The 20,526-nt window shown below is 38.5% G+C and overlaps 1 protein-coding gene across 1 annotated transcript; it reads right to left on the bottom strand.

The window, feature by feature from the left end:
• Positions 1-1,663: 1,663 nt before the first annotated feature.
• On the bottom strand, positions 1,664-19,862 carry LOC134301697 (nuclear body protein SP140-like protein). The gene is made up of 16 exons (XM_062986530.1): positions 19,775-19,862; positions 19,430-19,599; positions 17,645-17,819; positions 17,346-17,558; positions 16,427-16,546; positions 15,604-15,737; positions 14,000-14,047; positions 13,851-13,911; positions 13,510-13,713; positions 11,670-11,809; positions 11,512-11,584; positions 10,262-10,394; positions 8,926-9,067; positions 6,622-6,696; positions 6,160-6,303; positions 1,664-3,202 (listed from the first exon to the last, which is right to left on the bottom strand). Exons 2-16 carry the CDS (start codon positions 19,571-19,573, stop codon positions 3,104-3,106), a joined length of 1,905 nt encoding a protein of 634 aa, XP_062842600.1. The 5' UTR covers positions 19,574-19,599; positions 19,775-19,862; the 3' UTR covers positions 1,664-3,103.
• Between the last annotated feature and the right edge of the window lie 664 nt (positions 19,863-20,526).

Raw genomic sequence — 20,526 nt, 5'->3', positions numbered from 1 at the left:
ACTACAGTGGCTAAATGAATAAAAATAAATAGAGTATATAAGTATAGCAGGTAATATACAATATATTGTAGCGTCACCGCTAGGGGGCCGTCACGGGCTTTACCCAGAAAGCCTTGCGGCAGTGGTGTCTAAGCTCACCGTAGCCGTGTATCCCGTTGTTGGGAGTGGGGTGGCTGCGGTGAGGGTTGGGTAAGTAGCCTTTATGTATGTCTGTCGTATGAATGACTGTGTGTATGAATGAGTGTCTGTCCTAATCCACTGAGTGAACTGCCAAGGGCAGCTCACTCGCGGCCCCGACGCTCGCCTTCCTACTCGCCGGCGCCACAATATACTGTACATTATTGTTGTGCTGGTGTGATTAGTGCAATAATGCCATGTGCAAATTAGCAAGACTTATATAACACTTGTAAAAAGTACAAAAGTTTAGTGTGATCCAGGGTGCAGTGATGTTTTTAAAGTGGTGTGGTAGAGTTTAGTAGGGTTATAGCCTCTGGGAAAAAGCTCTTCCTAAGCCTGCTGGTATGACAGCGGAGGCTCCTGTAATGCCTGCCAGATGGAAGCAAGGTGAAAAGTCCATGGTTGGGATGAGAAACAGCTTTTAATGTCCAACAGTGTCTGTCTGTCATATATGTAGTTCGCACAAGTGATTCGAGCGAAAACGCAGTAAAGTGAATAAACACTATATCGCTAAAACTGGTGAAACGCAGAGCCTTGCAATATACATGCGCCACCATCTTGCCTCGATAATGGTGTAACCGAGCGTCTAAGTGATGCACTTGATTAATAAATGAACAAATACACGGCACATTACAAATCCTCGAGAGCATAAAACTTTATTCACCTTCTCTGTTACGGTACAGAACAGACGCCAGCTCGCGTCAGCACGTTAGCCGAGCACGCTATCCCATGCACTATGGGAGCCCCAAAGGGTCAAAACACACTCACCCTGCGCAGAAACATCTATCAAACCACCGTCAAAACACAAACACAGAAAAGTCTGTTACAATGGTAAAAAAAAAAGTAATTGCAATTGTTGTGGAAAACTGGTTATTGGGAGTGTGTGTTACAGAAAAAGTGTGAAAATGGAAGAAACAGACTTCTCTTCTAAACAACCCTCAGTGGACTCCTGGTCCAGCCCAGTGGGCTACTATGCCAAAGATGGTGTACCAGGCCACTCCCACAGCTCCTTTTAATTCACAATAGGGCTGCCCACACATCGGGTACACTGAAGTGCAAATAGATTGGTCCTGCTTGACCAGCACCCTGTCTGACAAATCGAGCTTGTAGTTACTAATCCAGTACCTTAACCAATAGTATCTTAACCACTACACTACAGACGGCAAGGACGCAAAGAACAAACACAGTTTTCTTGTCATTTTGACTGCACAGACAGTGATGCACAACTTTAGAATGAAATTTATAGACGGACAATTTTCCCCTAGGATTTTAGTGGACACTAATTTGTGATAAAACTGGATGGGAAGGAATATGATTTGGAATTGTTTTTGTGGTTGTTTCTGCAGCTACAAGTCATATCTTGCTTTTTCCCTTTTTATCTCCCAAACTAGTTATTTCCAATTCCTGATCTGATCAAGAAGAGCCAAATCACCATTAGCAGAAATTCACCAAGTCACATATTATTTAGATACATAACAAACACAAATGATAATACATTTTTTTATTAAAAGCAGCCAAACAATGTTTACACCTAAAACCTAAAACTTTCTGTTACAAATATACATATAGGAACAGAAATGTTAAGTAATACCTCGTATTTGATAACAATAATTTATAAAACACTCATTTTACAATTCAACTGCTTAACAGCTGGTTACATGCGAATGGGGCCACTAGGGGGCATCTGTTGGCCTTGTTGTTGAACAGGTCCATGTTAATTCAATTTTATTTTGCAAATACAGTTTTTCTTAAAAAGCTTTGGTAATTCGTAAGTGAAACCAATAATAATATATACTATAATCACAAACAAACACTTTGTGCTTTAATTAATAAATAATAATTTGAACTAAGAGCCCACTGATGGACTGGCATCTTATCCAGTGCATGTACTGCATTGTACCCAGTGGTTCTGCAGAATCCAGACCCACCACAAATCTGACCAGGATAATACAGTGGTAAAACATGAAAATGAAATGGAAAAAACTGAACAAATAAGAAACATATTGATTAACCGCTCACACTCCAGCTTGGAAAATAATGGCCTGAGCTTTTAACAGTTATCATATGTTGAAATGATTTTTCTTATAATTTTAAAGAAGTTTTGACAAGGAAACAAAACAATTTACACAATAATCCAAAAGACCTGCAAATTTAACAACTGACATTGAATAATAATAAAAAAGATAAAAATAAAATAGAAACAGAAATCTCAGTCCTGAAAAGTAAACCTTCACTTCATTGGGGATGGTTTGCTGTCTAAACAATGTGCATAACTGACTGAGGAATTCATTTAAAAGTGCAACAATTGTCAGTGAGACCATCCATCACTTGAAGCTTAATAAAAGTTGGATGAGGCAACAAGACAATAATGCTTAACAAACCAGTATGGATTTGAAAAGGAGAAACATGTTTTGGAATTCCCAATACCAACTCTAGATCTTAACCTTATCTGAAATGCTCTGTCATCACATGAAGATGGGTATTCCTGAATGGTCTAAAATTCCTCCTCAGCATTATGTAAGTCAAATCATACCTAAATCATTTTGGATTAAAACAGTAAATTTAAAACATCAAAGATCATACTTGCATTGCCCCCTTTCCAATGGAATGGACCACTGTTTTAAATGCTCCAACCTCCAAGCTCCAATGTAACTGTGAATATTATGTATATTTCAGCATTTGTATAAGTGATTATTAAAACATGCTTGGTATAAAATGTAAGATTTTACCATTCTGATTAGCTTAAATTATCATTAATAAAGGTAAAATGTGTCAATGATTAGTTCTGTTAGTATGCAGTTTAATACTGAATGATTTTAACCAAATCATTTCAGTGAAGTGTGTGAATGTGTACATGATCTCTTTCTTCACTGAGTAAAATTGATGAAACAACATTCTTTGGCTTTTGATTTTGAACTGTGGGTTACTAAAGAAGGGAGGTCAAAATGATGTTAAAAACTTTTTGAAAATACTGCTCAAAGATCTCACTCATTCTGGATCCCATCCTGCCAAACTCCTCATTATGCTACATAGAGAGAAAGAGAGACAGATAAAGAGAGAAAGAGAAAATCAGTTAAACATTAAAATATTAAACACACACCGATCAGCCATAACATTAAAACCACCTCCTTGTTTCTAACACTGTTTGTGTTATTCGCTCCATTTACCATATAGAAGGACTTTGTAGTTCTACAATTACTGACTGTAGTCCAAATGATTCTCTGCATACTTTGTTAGCCGCCTTTCACCCTGTTCTTCAATGGTCAGGACCCCCACAGGACCACTACAGAGCAGGTATTATTTAGGTGGTGGATCATTCTCAGCACTGCAGTGACACTGACATGGTGGTGGTGTGTTAGTGTGTGTTGTGCTGGTATGAGTGGATCAGACACAGCAATGCTGATGGAGTTTTTAAACACCTCAATGTCACTGCTAGACTGAGAATAGTCCACCAACCAAAAATATATCCAGCCAACAGCGCCCCATGGGCAGCGTTCTGTGACCACTGATGAAGGTCTAGAACAGGGGTCACCAACCTTTTCGAGAATGAGAGCTACTTCAAGGCTACTGAATAATACGAAGGGCTACTTGTTTGATACAAACTTTCTGAATAACATAAAGTTGCACGGTTCACCTTTAATGATATTATTATTATTATTATCAATATTCATATATATGAAGAGACTGTCTGATCATATGTTAATGATTCCTCAGAATAATTATTAAAAACGATTTACCATGGTAGGAATCATATATTTCAACATGTACATTATTTATCTCTATGAATCTAAAGATATCAGCTGACAGCTGAGCTATCACATCTTTGATATTTTTGTAAATATCTTTGATAGTTTTGTATGAATGAGCACATATGTAGCATTTTGATCAAAATCACACTTTTTTTTTTTTTTTTTTACAAATGATCACACATCAATATAATATCAACAATATAAAAGTATTTTTTTTAAAACAAGGTTTGTAGGAGGTAAGGGACATTAATTTTGTATATAAAATAGTTTGACATTAATTCATGAAATTATACAAGATTTTAATAGATTTATTTATTTGCACAATAAAATTATTATAAAATAAATATAAAAAATTAATTTAAAAACAAGGTTTGTAGTAGGTGAGGAACATTGGTTGATTGTATATATAAATGCTAAAAAAAATTCTTGAGATCTTTATAGATTTATTCATCTCCATTATACATTTCTGACCATTTTTTTCATACTTTATTAATACTTCAAAATTAATGGAAAATAAATGCAAACTTTAAAAAAATATGGTTTGTAGTATTTAATGTCTTTGTATAAAAATAGTTTGACATTAATCCATCAAATTATTACAAGACTTTAATGGATTTATGTGTGTGTAATAAGTGCAGAGTAAACGTCTCCTACGTTTCTCTGTTAGTTTGATGACGGTCCCTAACTCGTTAGACGAAGTGGGAGCTTGATCAGCGGTTTCATTACAACCTTTCTGTAAATAAATACATGTAATCTTAAAATTACCATAAATAGTTTTTGTAGTATGTTGCCTACTTTTATCTGTGTAAGAAATCATAAATAAAGTGAGTGTTAGGTGGTTTTTCAACCATTTATATAGATCGAAATTATCGAATGTTATAAAACGGATAGTTCCGGTCCTAAAATCTGATTGGCTGAGCCGCGGTCGAAGCCGTTGTAAAATCCCCGATAAACGCACACCTATGACCACCTCACATCATTCCATATTAATACGCCACTGAAAAGAAAAAATTAATGTTATTTTCGCCCTCATGTTGCCTAGCAACACTGTTAATCGGACTACCTTGCGTCGCGGAAGAATGCTTTATTGTAAGTTTATACACAATAAATACATTTATGATTAAAAATTGTTGTATTTATTGTATTTTATGTTGACCGCCGTTTTATAAAAGCAATAAGCCACTCGAGACCGTACGTTACTGTTAAGATTTTAGCACGGGGAAAGAAGTTTTTGGCACTCCGCTTCGCGTCGTGCCAAAAACGTCATCCCCGTGCTAAAATCACAGTAATGCACGGCCTCTCGTGGCTTATTGCTTTATTAAACGAATGTTGCATATTAAACTAACTTTACCGCAGTCAAATACTGTCCTGTTTGTACTTATCACTACCTTTACAACATTGTAGAACAAATCATGTTTATTATCAGTTATGTACGATTGTAAAAAATCTGCGATGTACAGGGAAGTTTTAGTGACACGTAGCCTACTGAAGTGTCTCTCCACATTCCTCCCAATCATTGTGAAAATATTAAGTTTTCTTTCGCTTTTTTTGTGTTAATTTTTTTTTTTCGGGTAAAACTCATATCTCGCTGTGTATCGTAGCTGCGCATGCGTAGCTCGCTTGTCTCGGCGTTATGCGAACGTTTTAAAACTCCGCACCCAGAGATCAGAGCTCAAATAAACATCAAACATTATTGTTTTTGAAATGTTATATTCAGTTTTGTCATTTTCAAATCTACACCAATGCAAGTGTTATTGATTCAAAAAGAACAGCAACACAAATAAAATTTTTAGACGGAGCTCTAGAGTCACTGGTGCTATTTTGGAACATGCCCTGCGGGCGACTCACGTGGTCCCTGCGGGCGACCAGGTGCCCGTGGGCACCGTGTTGGTGACCCCTGGTCTAAAAGATGACCAACTCATACAGCAGCAATAGATGGGCGATCGTCTCTGACTACATCTACAAGGTGGACCAACTAGGTGTCTAATAGAGTGGACAGTGAGTGGACACGATATTTAAAAACTCCAGCAGCGCTGCTGTGTCTGATCCACTCATACCAGCACAACACACACTAACACACCACCACCATGTCAGTGTCACTGTAGTGCTGAGAATGATCCACCACCTAAATAATACCTGCTCTGTGGTGATGTTCATTTTGTTTAGTGCAGTTTATTGTGCAGTGTGACAAATAGGGAAAAAGGCACGAATACACACAGTGTTTGAGTCTCACCATATTAAATTTGCTGCAGTTTTGAAAGATGAGTTTGACGTCATTCACAAACTCTCCAACTGTTTTATATTCTTTGTTCTGCAGCTTGGTCTTCACTCGGTCCAGCCACATGGGTTTCGAGATCACTCTGCTGTACCCCTCCACCTGTACACGATTCACCATTTATATATTCAGAATATATAAAGAAATATAACTTATATAACTCATTATAAAACTTATTTAACTCATCATGTTGCATCCATTAAGACATTTACAGTCCTGTTACACATCCCAGTTTGCCGGATGTTTAACCACGGCAGAACAATACTGTGGCTAAAAGCCACAAATAGTGTAAGGAAAATAAAAAAAAATGATGGCCAAAATAACCAAAATTAGGTAAAGAAAACATAAAATATTTTTTCTAGTTTGTAACAAGTTGAGGCAAATTCTACTCAAGACACCTTTAATAAAAGAGATTCTTACTGTTGCAGTGGGGTCTCCAGTAAACACTCGCAGCTGATCCTCTTTATACAAACACAACAGCAAATACTCACAGCGCTGATAAAAAAAAACACACACAATAAAAAACACAACTGTGTGCCATTCATTTTCTTATTTATTCAGTTTTCTTACTTCTTATATTTTTAATCTCCCTTCTTAGACACAGCAAGTTATGTTAGCGTTATAGCCCATTGCACCAATCAGGCACCTGACACCAATTACTGTAGCTGTAAAAGTGGCATTCTTGATTGATATAACACTGCTCAACAGTTCAGACGTTCTTGTGTATGTTGCTTTTAATAATATGCTTCACAGTTTTAATGGGAGGCAAGTCTACAGGCAGACCAGTCTAGCACCTGTATTCCCTTACTACACCATTTACATTTTCAGCATTTAGCAGACATGTTTATCCAAAGTGACTGACAGTACTGTGACACCATACTGTCTAAGCCAGTGGTTCTCAAACTGTGGTACGTGCAGCACGAGGTGGTACGCCAGATAATCTCGTAATTACATGCACCGAAAAAATAATTTTATAATTATAAATAAAAAAATATATATGAAACAAAATGTGTAAATTACTAATAAAATCTGTTTCAAAGTTATAATTCTGTTTTAAGAAAATCAGTTTAATTAAAACTAATGGGGCGGCACGGTGGCTAAGTGGGTAGCACTGTCGCCTCACAGCAAGAAGGTCCTGGGTTCGATCCCCAGGTGGGGTGGTCCGGGTCCTTTCTGTGTGGAGTTTGCATGTTCTCCCCGTGTCTGCGTGGGTTTACTCCGGGTGCTCCGGTTTCCTCCCACAGTCCAAAGACATGCAAGTGAGGTGAATTGGAGATGCTAAATTGTCCATGACTGTGTTCGATATAACCTTATGAACTGATCAACCTCATGTAATGTGTCAATACTGTTCCTGTCATGAATGTAACCAAAAGTGTAAAACATGACGTTAAAATCCTAATAAACAAACAAACAAACAATTAAAACGAATGTGTTTTTAAAAATATTCGGGGCTACGCAGACACCGTACTTTAGTACGTCTATACTTCACGTTCGCGGTTTCCATCTCGAAATTTCCGAAACGTTATCAGTAAAGTTATCAGTAGGTCTCTCGCTTTTGTCAGAGCCAGATCTGCGTTTGAAGTTCACTGATCTCGTTCGACATCACAAGGCTGCTCCGCTAAACAGGCGCACCCCTCTCACTGTAATGGTAAGTGGTAACTGCATATATACTAGTGATGGGTCGTTCGCGAATGATCCGATTCTATTGAACGGATCTTTGAAATGAACGAAAGGAACCGAGTCTTTTATTTCTGCGCAGTTCTTATAGACTGTAATCCACCCATTCAGCTTCGCATCAGTAGAGGGAATTAATCATAAGTCATAATAAGAGCTGTTTATTATCAATATTCAAATCCGAAAACACTTTCAGTATCACGGAGAGCGAGCGAGACACACACACACACACACACACATACACACACACAGAGAGAGAAAGAGCTAGTAGTATAATGACAAATAATTGAGAAATAAACTATAAACTTGTTTAATTGTGTTAAATCTGATTATTTCATGGCGCTTATGTTTTAAAGCAGAAACAAACACAGTCGCATCTCTGCACAAGAGAGGATTGTTCTGAAACTTAATGAAATGCAACCACAGTACGTCTCTTCCCTGTACTTTTTTTCCTTTTGAAATAAATCTTTTTTTCTCATTTAAGTGTTGTTTGAATTAGGCCTACATTTAAGGCAAGGTAGCAAAAATTTATATTAATATCGGGGCTGTCTTATAGTTTACCTAGTAGCGCCTCCCGAAGAACGAAGAGCCATTTTTTGAACGGCTCTTTAAAAGGAACCGAGCCAAAAGATCCGGCTCCCTTCAAGGAGCCATAATTCCCATCACTAATATATACACACACACCTAATTAATGTGTGCCATATGTGGTTCTGTGATGAGAAACATAGGTGGTACTTGGAACTTTTGGTTTGATAATGGGTGGTACTTGGTCTAAAAAGTTTGAGAACCACTGGTCTAAGCAATAGAAGGTTAAGGTCTTTGCTCAAGGGCCCCACAGTGGTAACCTGGCAGTGGTGGGGCTTGAACCAACAACCTTTTGATTACTAGTCCAGTACCTTACCTTAGCTTTGCTACAACTGCCCTACAAAGCCACAGTTCAGTTTATATTTCTTAAAGAAGCATGTTGGTTTTTAATGCATTGTTGTGTAATACATATCTATACAGCTCATATGTGTGTGTGTGTGTGTGTGTGTGTGTGTGTGTGTGTACCATGATGTTTCCAGATAAAGGCCTGTTTAGAACTTCTTTTTGGGTCATGGGAAGCCACAGTCCCTGGTAGGCCTTCAACACACAGTAGGTGCACGTCCATTTATCCCTACACACACACACACACACACACACAGTGTAATAAGCAATAGACATTCATTTATAGTTGGGACATCTAGTTGGGCAAATCAGTATTAAACCACTTTTGCTTTGGTTATCTAATATTTCAGTGCTTATATTTGACTCTGTACTTGAACAAAGGTATGTTTTTAAACATTAAAAAAATATAATAAAAGTACATTAACAAGGAAAATATTCAGACATTTTAAATTAATAGCATTAGTACTTTGTTTTAAAGCTCACTCACTCACTGTCTGAACCGCTTGTACAGTTAGGGGCACGGACGCGGGGGGGGGGGGGTAGCTGAAGCCTATCCCAGCTTTTCAATGGTAGCAAGGCACACAGTAACACCCTGGACAGGGCACTAGTCCATCACAGGGCAGATAGACACACACACATCCACACCCATTCACCTATAGGGCAATTCAGTGTCTCCAGTTAACCTGACTGCATGTTTTTGGACTGTGGGAGGAAACCGGAGCTCCTGGAGGAAACCCACGCAGCCACAGGGAGAACATGCAAACTCCGCACAGAAAGGACCCGGGGATCGAACCCAGGACCTTCTTGCTGTGCCGCCAGTGCTACCCACCGAGCCACCGTGCCGCCCCTGGAATAGAACAGTTAAAAGAAAACCTGAACAGTTTCATGTGTGCTGTCCTGGAGGAAACCCACACAGACACAGGGGAGAACATGCAAACTCCACACAGAAAGGACCCCGGACCACACCGCCTGGGAATCGAACCCAGGACCTTCTTGCTGTAAGGCGACAGTGCTACCCACCGGAGCTGCTGTTGGCAATTTAACTTTCAAGACGTCTATGGATAGAAATAATTATCTATTTTAGTCTCTAAGATAACAAAACAAATTATATTTTTAGTGAGATAAAATTTAGATGAAATGATTTTGTTTATATATGTTTATATATTATATTGTTCTCTGTAAATGTTGTTCCTGCTGCTTTCGTTCTGTTTGGCAATTTTGTTTAAATTACTCCTACCTTTCTAATTATTTGTCTAAGGGTGCATTACAATAGTCTGTGTGATGCACTTGTCAAGGGATGAATTGGAGTTCCATTAACCATTTCCATTTGTACTAACAGGGATGTTTAATGGGTTTTCTATGGCTTTGAGGTTTTTTTCATTTAAGTGTTGTTTAAAATTTTGTCCAAGGGGCATTTAAAAAAAAAACAATGCATTTCACGTCTTATTAACCAGCTTACACATCTTTTATCATGAAACTAGGTGCGTTTTGCAGGTTTGGTAAATGGCAGTTATCATGAAAAGCACGAGGACACTCGTCACAGCACACCAGATCTCCTTCAGAATTACAAATGAAGCAGATGTCATCATTATCCTAATCAAGAAAATACAAGAATTGTTTTTTTTTTAAAGTTTCATTGTTTTATATACATTGTATGTATACTGATTAGCCATAACATTAAAACCACCTCCTGGTTTCTACACACACTGTTAATTTTATCAGCTCCACTTACCATATAGAAGCACTTTTTAGTTCTACAATTACTGACTGTAGTCCATTCATTTCATTAAATACCATTTTAGCCTGCTTTCACCCTGTTCTTCAATGGTCAGGACCCCCACAGGACCACCACAGAGCAGGTATTATTTAGGTGGTGGATGATTCTCAGCACTGCAGTGACACTGACATGGTGGTGGTGTGTTAGTGTGTGCTGTGATGGTATGAGTGGATCAGACACAGCAGTTCTGATGGAGTTTTTAAATACCGTGTCCACTCACTGTCCACTCTATTAGACACTAGCTAGCTATCCTAACTAGTTGGTCCACCTTGTAGATGTAAAGTCAGAGACGATCGCCCATCTATTGCTGCTGTTTGAGTTGATCATCTTCTAGACCTTCATCAGTGGTCACAGGACACTGCCCACGGGGCGCTGTTGGCTGGATATTTTTGGTTGGTGGACTATTCTCAGTCCAGCAGTGACAGTGAGGTGTTTAAAAACTCCAGCAGCGCTGCTGTGTCTTATCCACTCATACCAGCACAACACACACTAACACACCACCACCATGTTAGTGTCACTGCAGTGCTGAGATCATCCACCACCCAAATAATACCTACTCTGTAGTGGTCCTGTGGGGGTCCTGACCATTGAAGAACAGCATGAAAGCAGGCTAAAAAAGTATGTAGAGAAACAGATGGACTACAGTCAGTAATTGTAGAACTACAAAGTGCTTCTATATGGTAAGTGGAGCTGATAAAATGGACAGTGAGTGTAGAAACAATGAGGTGGTCATAATGTTATGCCGACCGATATATATATATATATATCTATATATATACAGTGTATATATATATATATATATATTTATATATATATATATATACATACATAAATCTTATACCACAAGAACATGTTTTTGTGGTGTTCATGTGGTATAAGAATTTGTCCTCAAGCAAGAATCTATTATAGAATAACAATCTGTATAATGGGTTTAAGACTTACAGGCTCCTTGTTATGGCAGTGATCACAAGGACACAGCAGTGAATGAAAAAACAGGATCTTCTTCTGCAGATTGAACACATGCTAGTTATCCTACAGCTGTGGTTAAAATGACCAGAACATCTTTAAGAAATTCACATTTGCCCTTTACCTTCACCAGGAAGTGTAAAGTTTTGCCATGACACAGTATATCTTTCCTCCAGTGGACATCCGTCAAAGTGGATTCCTGGTTTACAAACTCCTCAGGGTTGAACCAGCGCTCCTCTGTGCGGATGCTTTTACTACGTGCCCCTGCAGCACACAAACACACGTTTATGGTGGACTTATTTCATTTAGTCATCCTACAGCTACGACTATTAATTTAAAATTGTTGTGCAGTGTAAATAATAATGTAACAACCAGTAGTTTTGAAAAATGATAAACTGCAATTATTTTGTAAATTATATTATGCAGATGTTGCAGTTATTTCATATTCAAACTTGGTGTAAAAGGCACAAAGCTTTATGTTTGGAAAAGCATGGTGTATGGTAGATGAACCATAATGGTATTGGCAGCCATCTGATTATAATGCGCTCAGTGGCTCAGTGGTAGCTCAGTGGTTAAGGTACTGGACTTGTAATCATAAGGTTGCTGATTCAAGCCCCACCATCACCAAGTTGCCACTGTTGGGCCCTGAGTCCTTAATCCTCAATTGCTCAAATTGTTTTCCGTGATAATTGTAATTCGCTTTGGATAGAAATGTCTGCTAAATTCCACTAATGTCAATGTAACAAATTGGCCAAGTGATTTTTTGTAAGATTGTCCACCATCTAACAAATATCAGACAGTTTTATAGGACTAAGTGCACCCTATGGTGCAAACACGCACTTCTGAATATGGTCTAGAATGTTGCTGCGCCTATAAATATTGATTGAAGTAATTATCACCAAGATGGAATTAGGCACCTCCATATCCTTTCCATTTAAAAGATGTTTTCATTTCATTGCTTTTCTCCTGGCCTGGTCAAAGAAAGGTGGGTCTCCCAGACTTCAATGTTCTTCAATGGTCAGGTCTCTCCCAGAGAGCAGGTGTTATATGGGTGGTGGCTCATTCTCAGCACTGCAGTTACACTGACATGGTGGTGGTGTGTTAGTGTGTGTTGTGCTGGTATGAGTGGACAAGACACAGCAGTGCTGATGGAGTTTTTAAACACCTCCTTCTCACTGCTGGACTGAAAATAGTCCACCAACCTAAAATACCCAGCCAACAGCGTCCCATGGGCAGCGTCCTGTGACCACTGATGAAGATCTAGAAGATGATCACATTAAACAGCAGCAATAGATAAGCGATCGTCTCTGACTTTACATTTACAAGGTGGACCAACTAGGTAGGAGTGTCTAATACAGTGGACAATGAGTGGACACGGTATTTAAAAACTCCAGCAGTGCTGCTGTGTCTGATCCACTCATACCAGCACAACACACACTAACACACCACCACCATGTCAGTGTCACTGCAGTGCTGAGAATGATCCACCACCCAAATAATACCTGCTCTGTGGGGGTCCTGTGGGGGTCCTGACCATTGAAGAACATCATGAAAAGGAGCTAACAAAGCATGCAGAGAAACAGATATATAGTAAGTGGAGCTGATAAAATGGACAGCGAGTGTAGAAACAAGGAGGTGGTTTTAATGTTATGGCTGATCAGTGTATATTAACATATACCATACAGCCAAATGTATGTGGACACCCCTTCTCATTATGAATTCAATTGAACACCTTTGGAATGAATTAGAACATTTATTTTAGGCCAGGCTTTCTTGTCCAGCATCAATAACTAACCCTGTTCATCCTCTTTCAACTAAATGACAGTGGACTGAATTTCTGCAGAAACATTTAAAAATACAAACATTCAAACATATCACACACATAATACATTCATATTGTTTATAACACTGCAAAATCATGTGCACCACGTGTTAAACCACATTACTCCTGACTGATCACCTACCTGTAAATCTGCTTTTATACAAGACCCCACTAAAAGAACCACAACTGACTGGTAAAGAAGGAGCCTCAAATGTGGACAAAACCACTGGTTCACTCTCTTCATCTTCCTCTTCTTCTTCTTCTTCTTGTACCCTGATTTCCTTCTTTCTCTGCTCATCCTGGTCATCGTCACTTAATTCCACCAGCTCCACACTGGATGTTGACTCTATCAAAGAGTGGAGCAGCAATACAAATACATACATTTTTAATACTGTATACAGACCGATCTATCATTTAAATATTGTAAAAATATAACAAGTGGACTGTAAAAATGTGTGTGTGTGTGTGTGTGTGTGTACTGACGAGGACTGGAGCTTCCTGACGAGCTGGAGCTTTCTGGAGAGGTGTCAGTAAACTGCACTTTCTAATCCCATAGGGAAAACAAAATCAGTTATTTCTTTACAAATAAAAAGCATTTCAAACTTGATAAGTATAAAAAAAGGTCTTAATACCTCCCGGACACAGCTCCTCTTTGCACGTGGAGCCTTCAAATGCCCTATCTTACAAATAAGAGAAAAAGGAGAACAAAGGAACTATAAAATAGCAACTATTAGGAAAATGACATGTACACAGATTACCTTAAACTTTTAAATGCTAGATCTGTCAAGACTTGTTTGGTGTTTGAGGTTCATACTAATTCTGTAGGTGCTTTGCCTGATAGTCATCTTCTGAGTCATTTCAAGCCCAGCACCACCCTTGCTTGGTTGGTATTAAAACTAGTAGCTACACTGATCAGCCATAACATTAAAACCACCTCCTGTCAATTTTATCAGCTCCACTTACCATATAGAAGCACTTTGTAGTTTTACAATTACTGACTGTAGTCCATCTAATTCTCTACATATTTTTTTAACCTGCTTTCACCCTGTTCTTCAATGGTCAGGACCCCCACAGGACCACTACAGAGCAGGTATTATGTAGGTGGTTGATCATTCTCAGCACTGCAGTGACACTGACATGGTGGTGGTGCGTTAGTGCAGTGTTTCTCAACCTTTTTTCAGTCTCGGCACCCTTTAAAAGTATTCAAAATCTTAAGTCACCCCAGTCTAAAATGTATTTAAAAACTTACACTCTGCATCCCTCGGACTGCTAACACACAAAAACACTACAGGGAAGAGACGTACTGTGGTTGCATTACATTAAGTTTCAGAAAAATCCTCTCTTGTGCAGCAGAGATGTGCCTGTGTTTGTTTCTGCTTTAAAACATACGCGTCATGAACCAATCAGATTTAACATCATTAAAGAAGTTCATAGTTTATTTGTCAATTATTTGTCATTTTACCACTAGCACTGCTCATTGTCTGCATGGTTTCTCTGTAGCTCGGTTATGGCTCTCAAACTCTAACTCTAAAGAAGCTTCATTGGCATGACAAATAATACTAATCGTATTGCCAAAGCAAGTTAGACAGAAATAATAAAAAGAACAATAAAAAAGAACAAATATATACAAAACAGTTACATGTGCAAAAATAATAAAATATTAATAAAAACAGTGCAAAATAATAACAATAAAAATGATAATATTTACATTAATGAGGTAATGAGCTCTCTCTCTCTGTATGTGTGTGTGTGTGTGTGTGAGTCGCTTGCACTCTCCGCGATACTGAAAGTGATTTGAATTTCGACAAATAAACAGCTCTTATTTATTATGACTGATGAATTCCCTCTACTGATGGAAGCAGAATGGTTGAATTACAGCCAATAAGAACAGCACAGAAATATAATATAGACCGTTTCAAATACTTTTTCACAGCACTGTGTGACCCTGTACAGCAGTGTTTCCCAACCACTGTGCCGTGGCAAATAAATGTGCCGTGAGAAATCATCAGGTGTGCCGTGGAAGAGTATCCAATTTCACCTGATTGGTACTGCGGTGTGTAGTGACAGGCAGAATTACATTCTCTTCCAGTAGAGGGCAGTATAACTTCTTGGTGGTGTGCCTTGTGATTTTTCTAATGTAAAATTTGTGCCATGGCTCAAAAAGGTTGGAAAACACTGCTGTACAGGATAAAGCTGTTGATGAAACTGAAATGAACTTTATTATAGTCCTTGTTACCTCTATAAGTTTTAGCAGGGGGGTGTTTTGACAGCGGATGCTGAGTTTCCAGTTCTTGCTGCTCTCCTTTCCTGCAAACTTCTCAAAATCACCCGGAGTGAACCAGCATTTCTCAGATAAAATACACTTTTCACCTGATGGAACAAGTCAAAATAATTTGTACATAATAATTCTTGACACAGTACTTGAATTATACAGCCAAAAGTATGTGGACACCTGACAATGAGCTTTGTGGACATTACATTCCAAATCCATGGAGATGATATAGAGAAGCTACAACAGCACCCTCTCTTTAGGGAGGGCATTTCATAAGATTTTATTGTGGTTATTCGGTCGGAGAGCATTCGTGAGCTTAGGCACTAGTGTTGGAAGAGAGAGACTGGCTGGCAATCGACATTTCGATTCATCTCAACTGTGTTTAATGGGCTTGAGGTCACGACTCTGTGCAGGTCACTGGGGTTCCTTCATATTAAACTCAACTCAACAAACCATATATTAATGGCTTTTGGCCAGGAAGGGATCTCTCCACATGTTACCACAAAAAAGGAATTGTGCAGCATTGTTTTGCATTGTTTGTACCTACCTCAGAAATAAAAGGACATTCATTATTTAGATAAATAAAAGATAAGCACAAATACAGTATTTTTTAAGAGAAATAATAAAAGAAAACTTTGTCATAATTCTTCTATCATTTTAACCATTACTTGTTTCTCTCTTTTTAATAAACTATACAATTCAAACCACTGACACTTAAGACTGAACATCACATCCAAAAAGAAGCTAGATTCCATGCAATATAAAGATTTCCATTATGTGTCTTTACCTCTGGCCAGTTTATCTTTGTACAGTGTGCCTTTCTTATTTCCACATGTGACTAAGAGCTGAGTTTTGAAAAGTCCCCAAGTCCAAACATCCGGCTTCTCTCCTTTCTTTAATGGGGATGCTGAAAAAAAGAATAAAGTAAATGTCACAAACTGCTTATCTGGTCAGGGTTGTGGTGGAAAACACTAAATGGAATGCAGAAACTAATCCTGGACGCCAGTTAATTACAAGACAACAAACAGCAAAACTTTCAAAATATACAATACGTTTATAGTCAGGCATCCACATTTTTTTGGCTTTATAAAGTACATCATCTTAAAGGAACTGAAATTGTGGCATAAACTAGGATTGGCTATGGGAAACATAAATAAGCTGGTTTTCAAATACATCGTATCAAAACTCAGCTCTGCCACCCGGCTGGGCTGGGCTGGGTGGCATGAACAACGATTGGCTGTTGTTCATAGGGTTATGGGCAAGCTGGCTGGTTGATGGCACATGCACAGGGCTGAGGAATAATGCTGATCTGGATGTGGCTCTCCGTGCACAGTGCTGATCAGTATATATGAACTCGACTCGTGCAGGTGAAAAATGCAGTCTGTACTGAGCATGTGTTGAAGGGGGCATTTGTCAGTTGGGAAGTGCCTTCAGTCAGTGGTGGAGGGTAGAATCAGTGGAGGATACAATCAGGGTAATTGGACACAACTAGATTAGAAGTGTGTGATGGGATTGGTATGAGATTGGTGCTTTGCCCAGGATGTATTTTTGCCTTGAACCAAGTGTTTCCAGGTGACGCTGGACCAATCACAACACTGACAAGGATAAAGCAGTCTTTTAAAATAAATAATGCACTTTAAAGTTAAAAAACAATAAAAATCGACTCTTCTGTAATTCAAACAGCAGATCCCTTGCACAAAACTTACAAAATTTTGGTTTCTTTTCTGTTTTCTTCTGTTGAGGTGTGGAGCAAGATGAAGGACCTGGTTCTTCCTCCTTTGTCTTCTCAGTGCTTTTCTTTCTTTTTAGTTCTGTTTTCATTTCCTTTCCTGTCTTTTCTTCTTTCTGGACTGATTCTTTCTCATTCTTGTTTGGTTCCTCCGGTGCATCAGGAAGCTGCTCGTAGAACCGAAAGGAGCCTGAAATGAAAGCCAGTGTGTCCTTCAAAATAATAATAAGGAATTAAACCTAAATTACAAGAAATATGGGAGATATTTTAACTGACCATCCATAAGACTGTTCCGAAGCAGGCGCAGCACTGGATATTTTTGAAGGATGTGATCCTGAAACACACAGCTCCAAAATACCTTAATGCAATGCTTTCGCTTCTTTTCCAGCTGGTCTAGAATTTGATAAACACCCTCCTGCCTTCTCTCCTTACTCTTCATCCTCATCACCTTCTGCAAAAAGAAAGAGAACCAATCTAGAGACAGCCTTGACTACAAATAAATTTATCCTGGTAAAGATAGAAGTGCTACACAAGAAAATCTACATGCAAATCTTTAATTAACAACCTATCTAACTAAATGCAAAGCCATTCTATTTTCATCAAAATATTAGACTGTAATATATTTACTGTTTTCAGTCACCGCGAATCCTGGTAAGGATCATGGTGGTTCAACACCACCCGAAAAAACACTGGGAACACAGCAGAAATACACTGTGGACAGGATGCCAGTTTATCAAAGAACAACATGAACTCACCCATTTACTCTCTCACATCTATAAGCAATTTTGTGTAGTCACTCCATGCTATGCATGTTTTTGAAATGCGGGAGGGAACCAGTGTGCCCAGAGGAAACCCCTGAAGACATGTAGATTAGCAAAACTTTTTACAAATAATAACTAGAGGCAATGATGTTCCTGTGTGGCAATTACACCAAGTGCTGCATCAACATGCTACACAAATGTTATCATGTACATGTATTTTATAATATATACACCGATCAACCATAACTTTAAAACCACCTCCTTGTTTTTACACTCACTGTCCATTTTATCAGCTCCACTTACCATATAGAAGCACTTTGTAGTTCTACAATTACTGACTGTAGTCCATCTGTTTCTCTACATACTGTTTTAGCCTGCTATCACCCTGTTCTTCAATGGTTAGGACCCCCCACAGGACCACCACAGAGTAGGTATTATTTAGGTGGTGGATCATTCTCAGCACTGCAGTGACACTAAAATGGTGATGGTGTGTTAGTGTGTGTTGTGCTGTATGAGTGGATCAGACACAGCAGTGCTGCTGGAGTTTTTAAAGACCTCACTGTCACAGCTGGACTGAGAATCGTCCACCAACCAAAAACATCCAGCCAACAGCGCCCTGTGGGCAGCGTCCTGTGACCACTGATGAAGGTCTAGAGAGTCGGTCATCTTCTAGTGTTTAAAAACTCCAGCAGCGCTGCTGTGTCTGATCCACTCATACCAGCGCAACACACACTAACACACCACCACCATGACACAAGCACTTAAATAATCTAATACCTGCTCTGTGGTGGTCCTGTGGGGAGTCCTGACCATTGAGGAACAGGGTGAAAGCAGGCTAAAAAAAAAGTATGTAGAGAAACAGATGGACTACAGTCAGTAATTGTAGAACTACAAAGTGCTTCTAGCTTGTGTATAATCTACCTCACCATTATTTACTCAGTACCATGTACTAACACTTGACTCTAGTCTTGTCTTCCTTTACTTATTTTAAGCATTCTTGTATTACTGTAATGTTGTCTACCTGCACTGTACTGTACTGTCTTGCGCTTTTGTTCTATGTTGCACCTTGGACCTGGAGGAATGTTGTTTTGTTTCAATATGTACTTGTATATAGCTGAAATGACAATAAACCTCTCTTGACTCTCTCTTGACTCTTGCGTCTATATGGTAAGTTTTTCAGGATGAACTCATATGAAGTTCATGTGAAGGCAGGCGAGGGAATACTTGTGGCAATATAGTGTATTTCATTACAAATATAAAAGCCCATCAAATACAGGTAACATTCAATTCAAACTCTTGCCTGGTAGAGATCTTCTTGTACCAGATTGTGGTCCCGGAGCTGGTTGAGGAAGGTTTGTGGTTCCTCCATACAAGAAATCTCTGTCTTCTTATAGTGAAAAAAGCCACTCAGCTGTTCATCTGTTAAAAAATCCAGAGGATCCATGTGGGTCGAGGTAACTGTTTATTCACCTGCATAACAATAGAAAACCTTATTTAAATATGCAAAATGCTTTTCAAAGTCAGTCCTGGATACACAATGACCTGCTTAGTTTTCCTAATAGTGCACAGTGCACCCACACAGCTAAATTCATGCACATTGTACAATCAAATCAAGCTTTATATCCTTGTATTCTAATAGAGTTACCTTTATTCTGATGGAGTTTGTTGATATAAACGTGCTAGTAAGTGATCATTTCCATTCTGCGTCAATTCGACACCACACACACACTTCTCTCTGCCGCCCTACAGACGAACCGGACGTGTGACGTATCGAAACCGAAAGTTAACACCAAATACACAATAACGACAATATTAGACTGTAATATATTTACAGGGACATTTGCATAACTTATGTAAAATAGTAATAATAAAAAAGTACCATAGAAAACCAGCCATCATTTTTTCCCCGAGGTTGTCACATCTATGAAGTACAATTTATGTCATATGAGAACGAGTCGGCTCTTTGAGTCGGTTCTATGAGTCGTCTATTCAACTCGGTTCTCTTCGATGTACAGTGGGTGCCGACTCCAATTAAAAAGTCGATTAATTCGTTTATTCATTTATGCATTTCTTATATTTCAATATATTAATATTTATTAATAAACAAAATATTAACGCGTATACAGTAGACCCTTGACTTACGAATTTAATTGGTTATAAAGGGCTGTTCTTAAGTCAAAATGTTTGTTAGTTAAACTTATTTTTCCCATAAGAAATAATGTAAATAGAATTAATCTGTGCCAGACCTCCCAAACCACCCCCTTACCTAACCTTTCTAATGTCTTAAATGGTCTTTTTTTTTTAATTATAAATACAAGTATATTTTCCCTTAATCTTAAATTATAGAATAGACATTCCTGTAATAGATAATATAAACAACAATACACAGTAGTACTG

Source organism: Trichomycterus rosablanca, chromosome 2 (assembly GCF_030014385.1).
Source record: "Trichomycterus rosablanca isolate fTriRos1 chromosome 2, fTriRos1.hap1, whole genome shotgun sequence".
Taxonomy (NCBI): domain Eukaryota; kingdom Metazoa; phylum Chordata; class Actinopteri; order Siluriformes; family Trichomycteridae; genus Trichomycterus; species Trichomycterus rosablanca.
Note: the sequence above shows the minus strand (reverse complement) of the source record. Positions and strands in the feature narration are given on the sequence as shown.

Bases quoted from the DNA above. Each gene is read 5' to 3' on its own strand.
- LOC134301697 (XM_062986530.1), bottom strand. From the start codon at position 19,573: ATGGATCCTCTGGATTTTTTAACAGATGAACAGCTGAGTGGCTTTTTT. The intron at 15,738-16,426 runs GTAAAGACACAT...TTGTTCCATCAG, and splicing joins CAAAGATAAACTGGCCAGAG to GTGAAAAGTGTATTTTATCT. The intron at 11,810-13,509 runs GTAGGTGATCAG...TGTGTGCTGCAG, and splicing joins GTATAAAAGCAGATTTACAG to GGGCACGTAGTAAAAGCATC.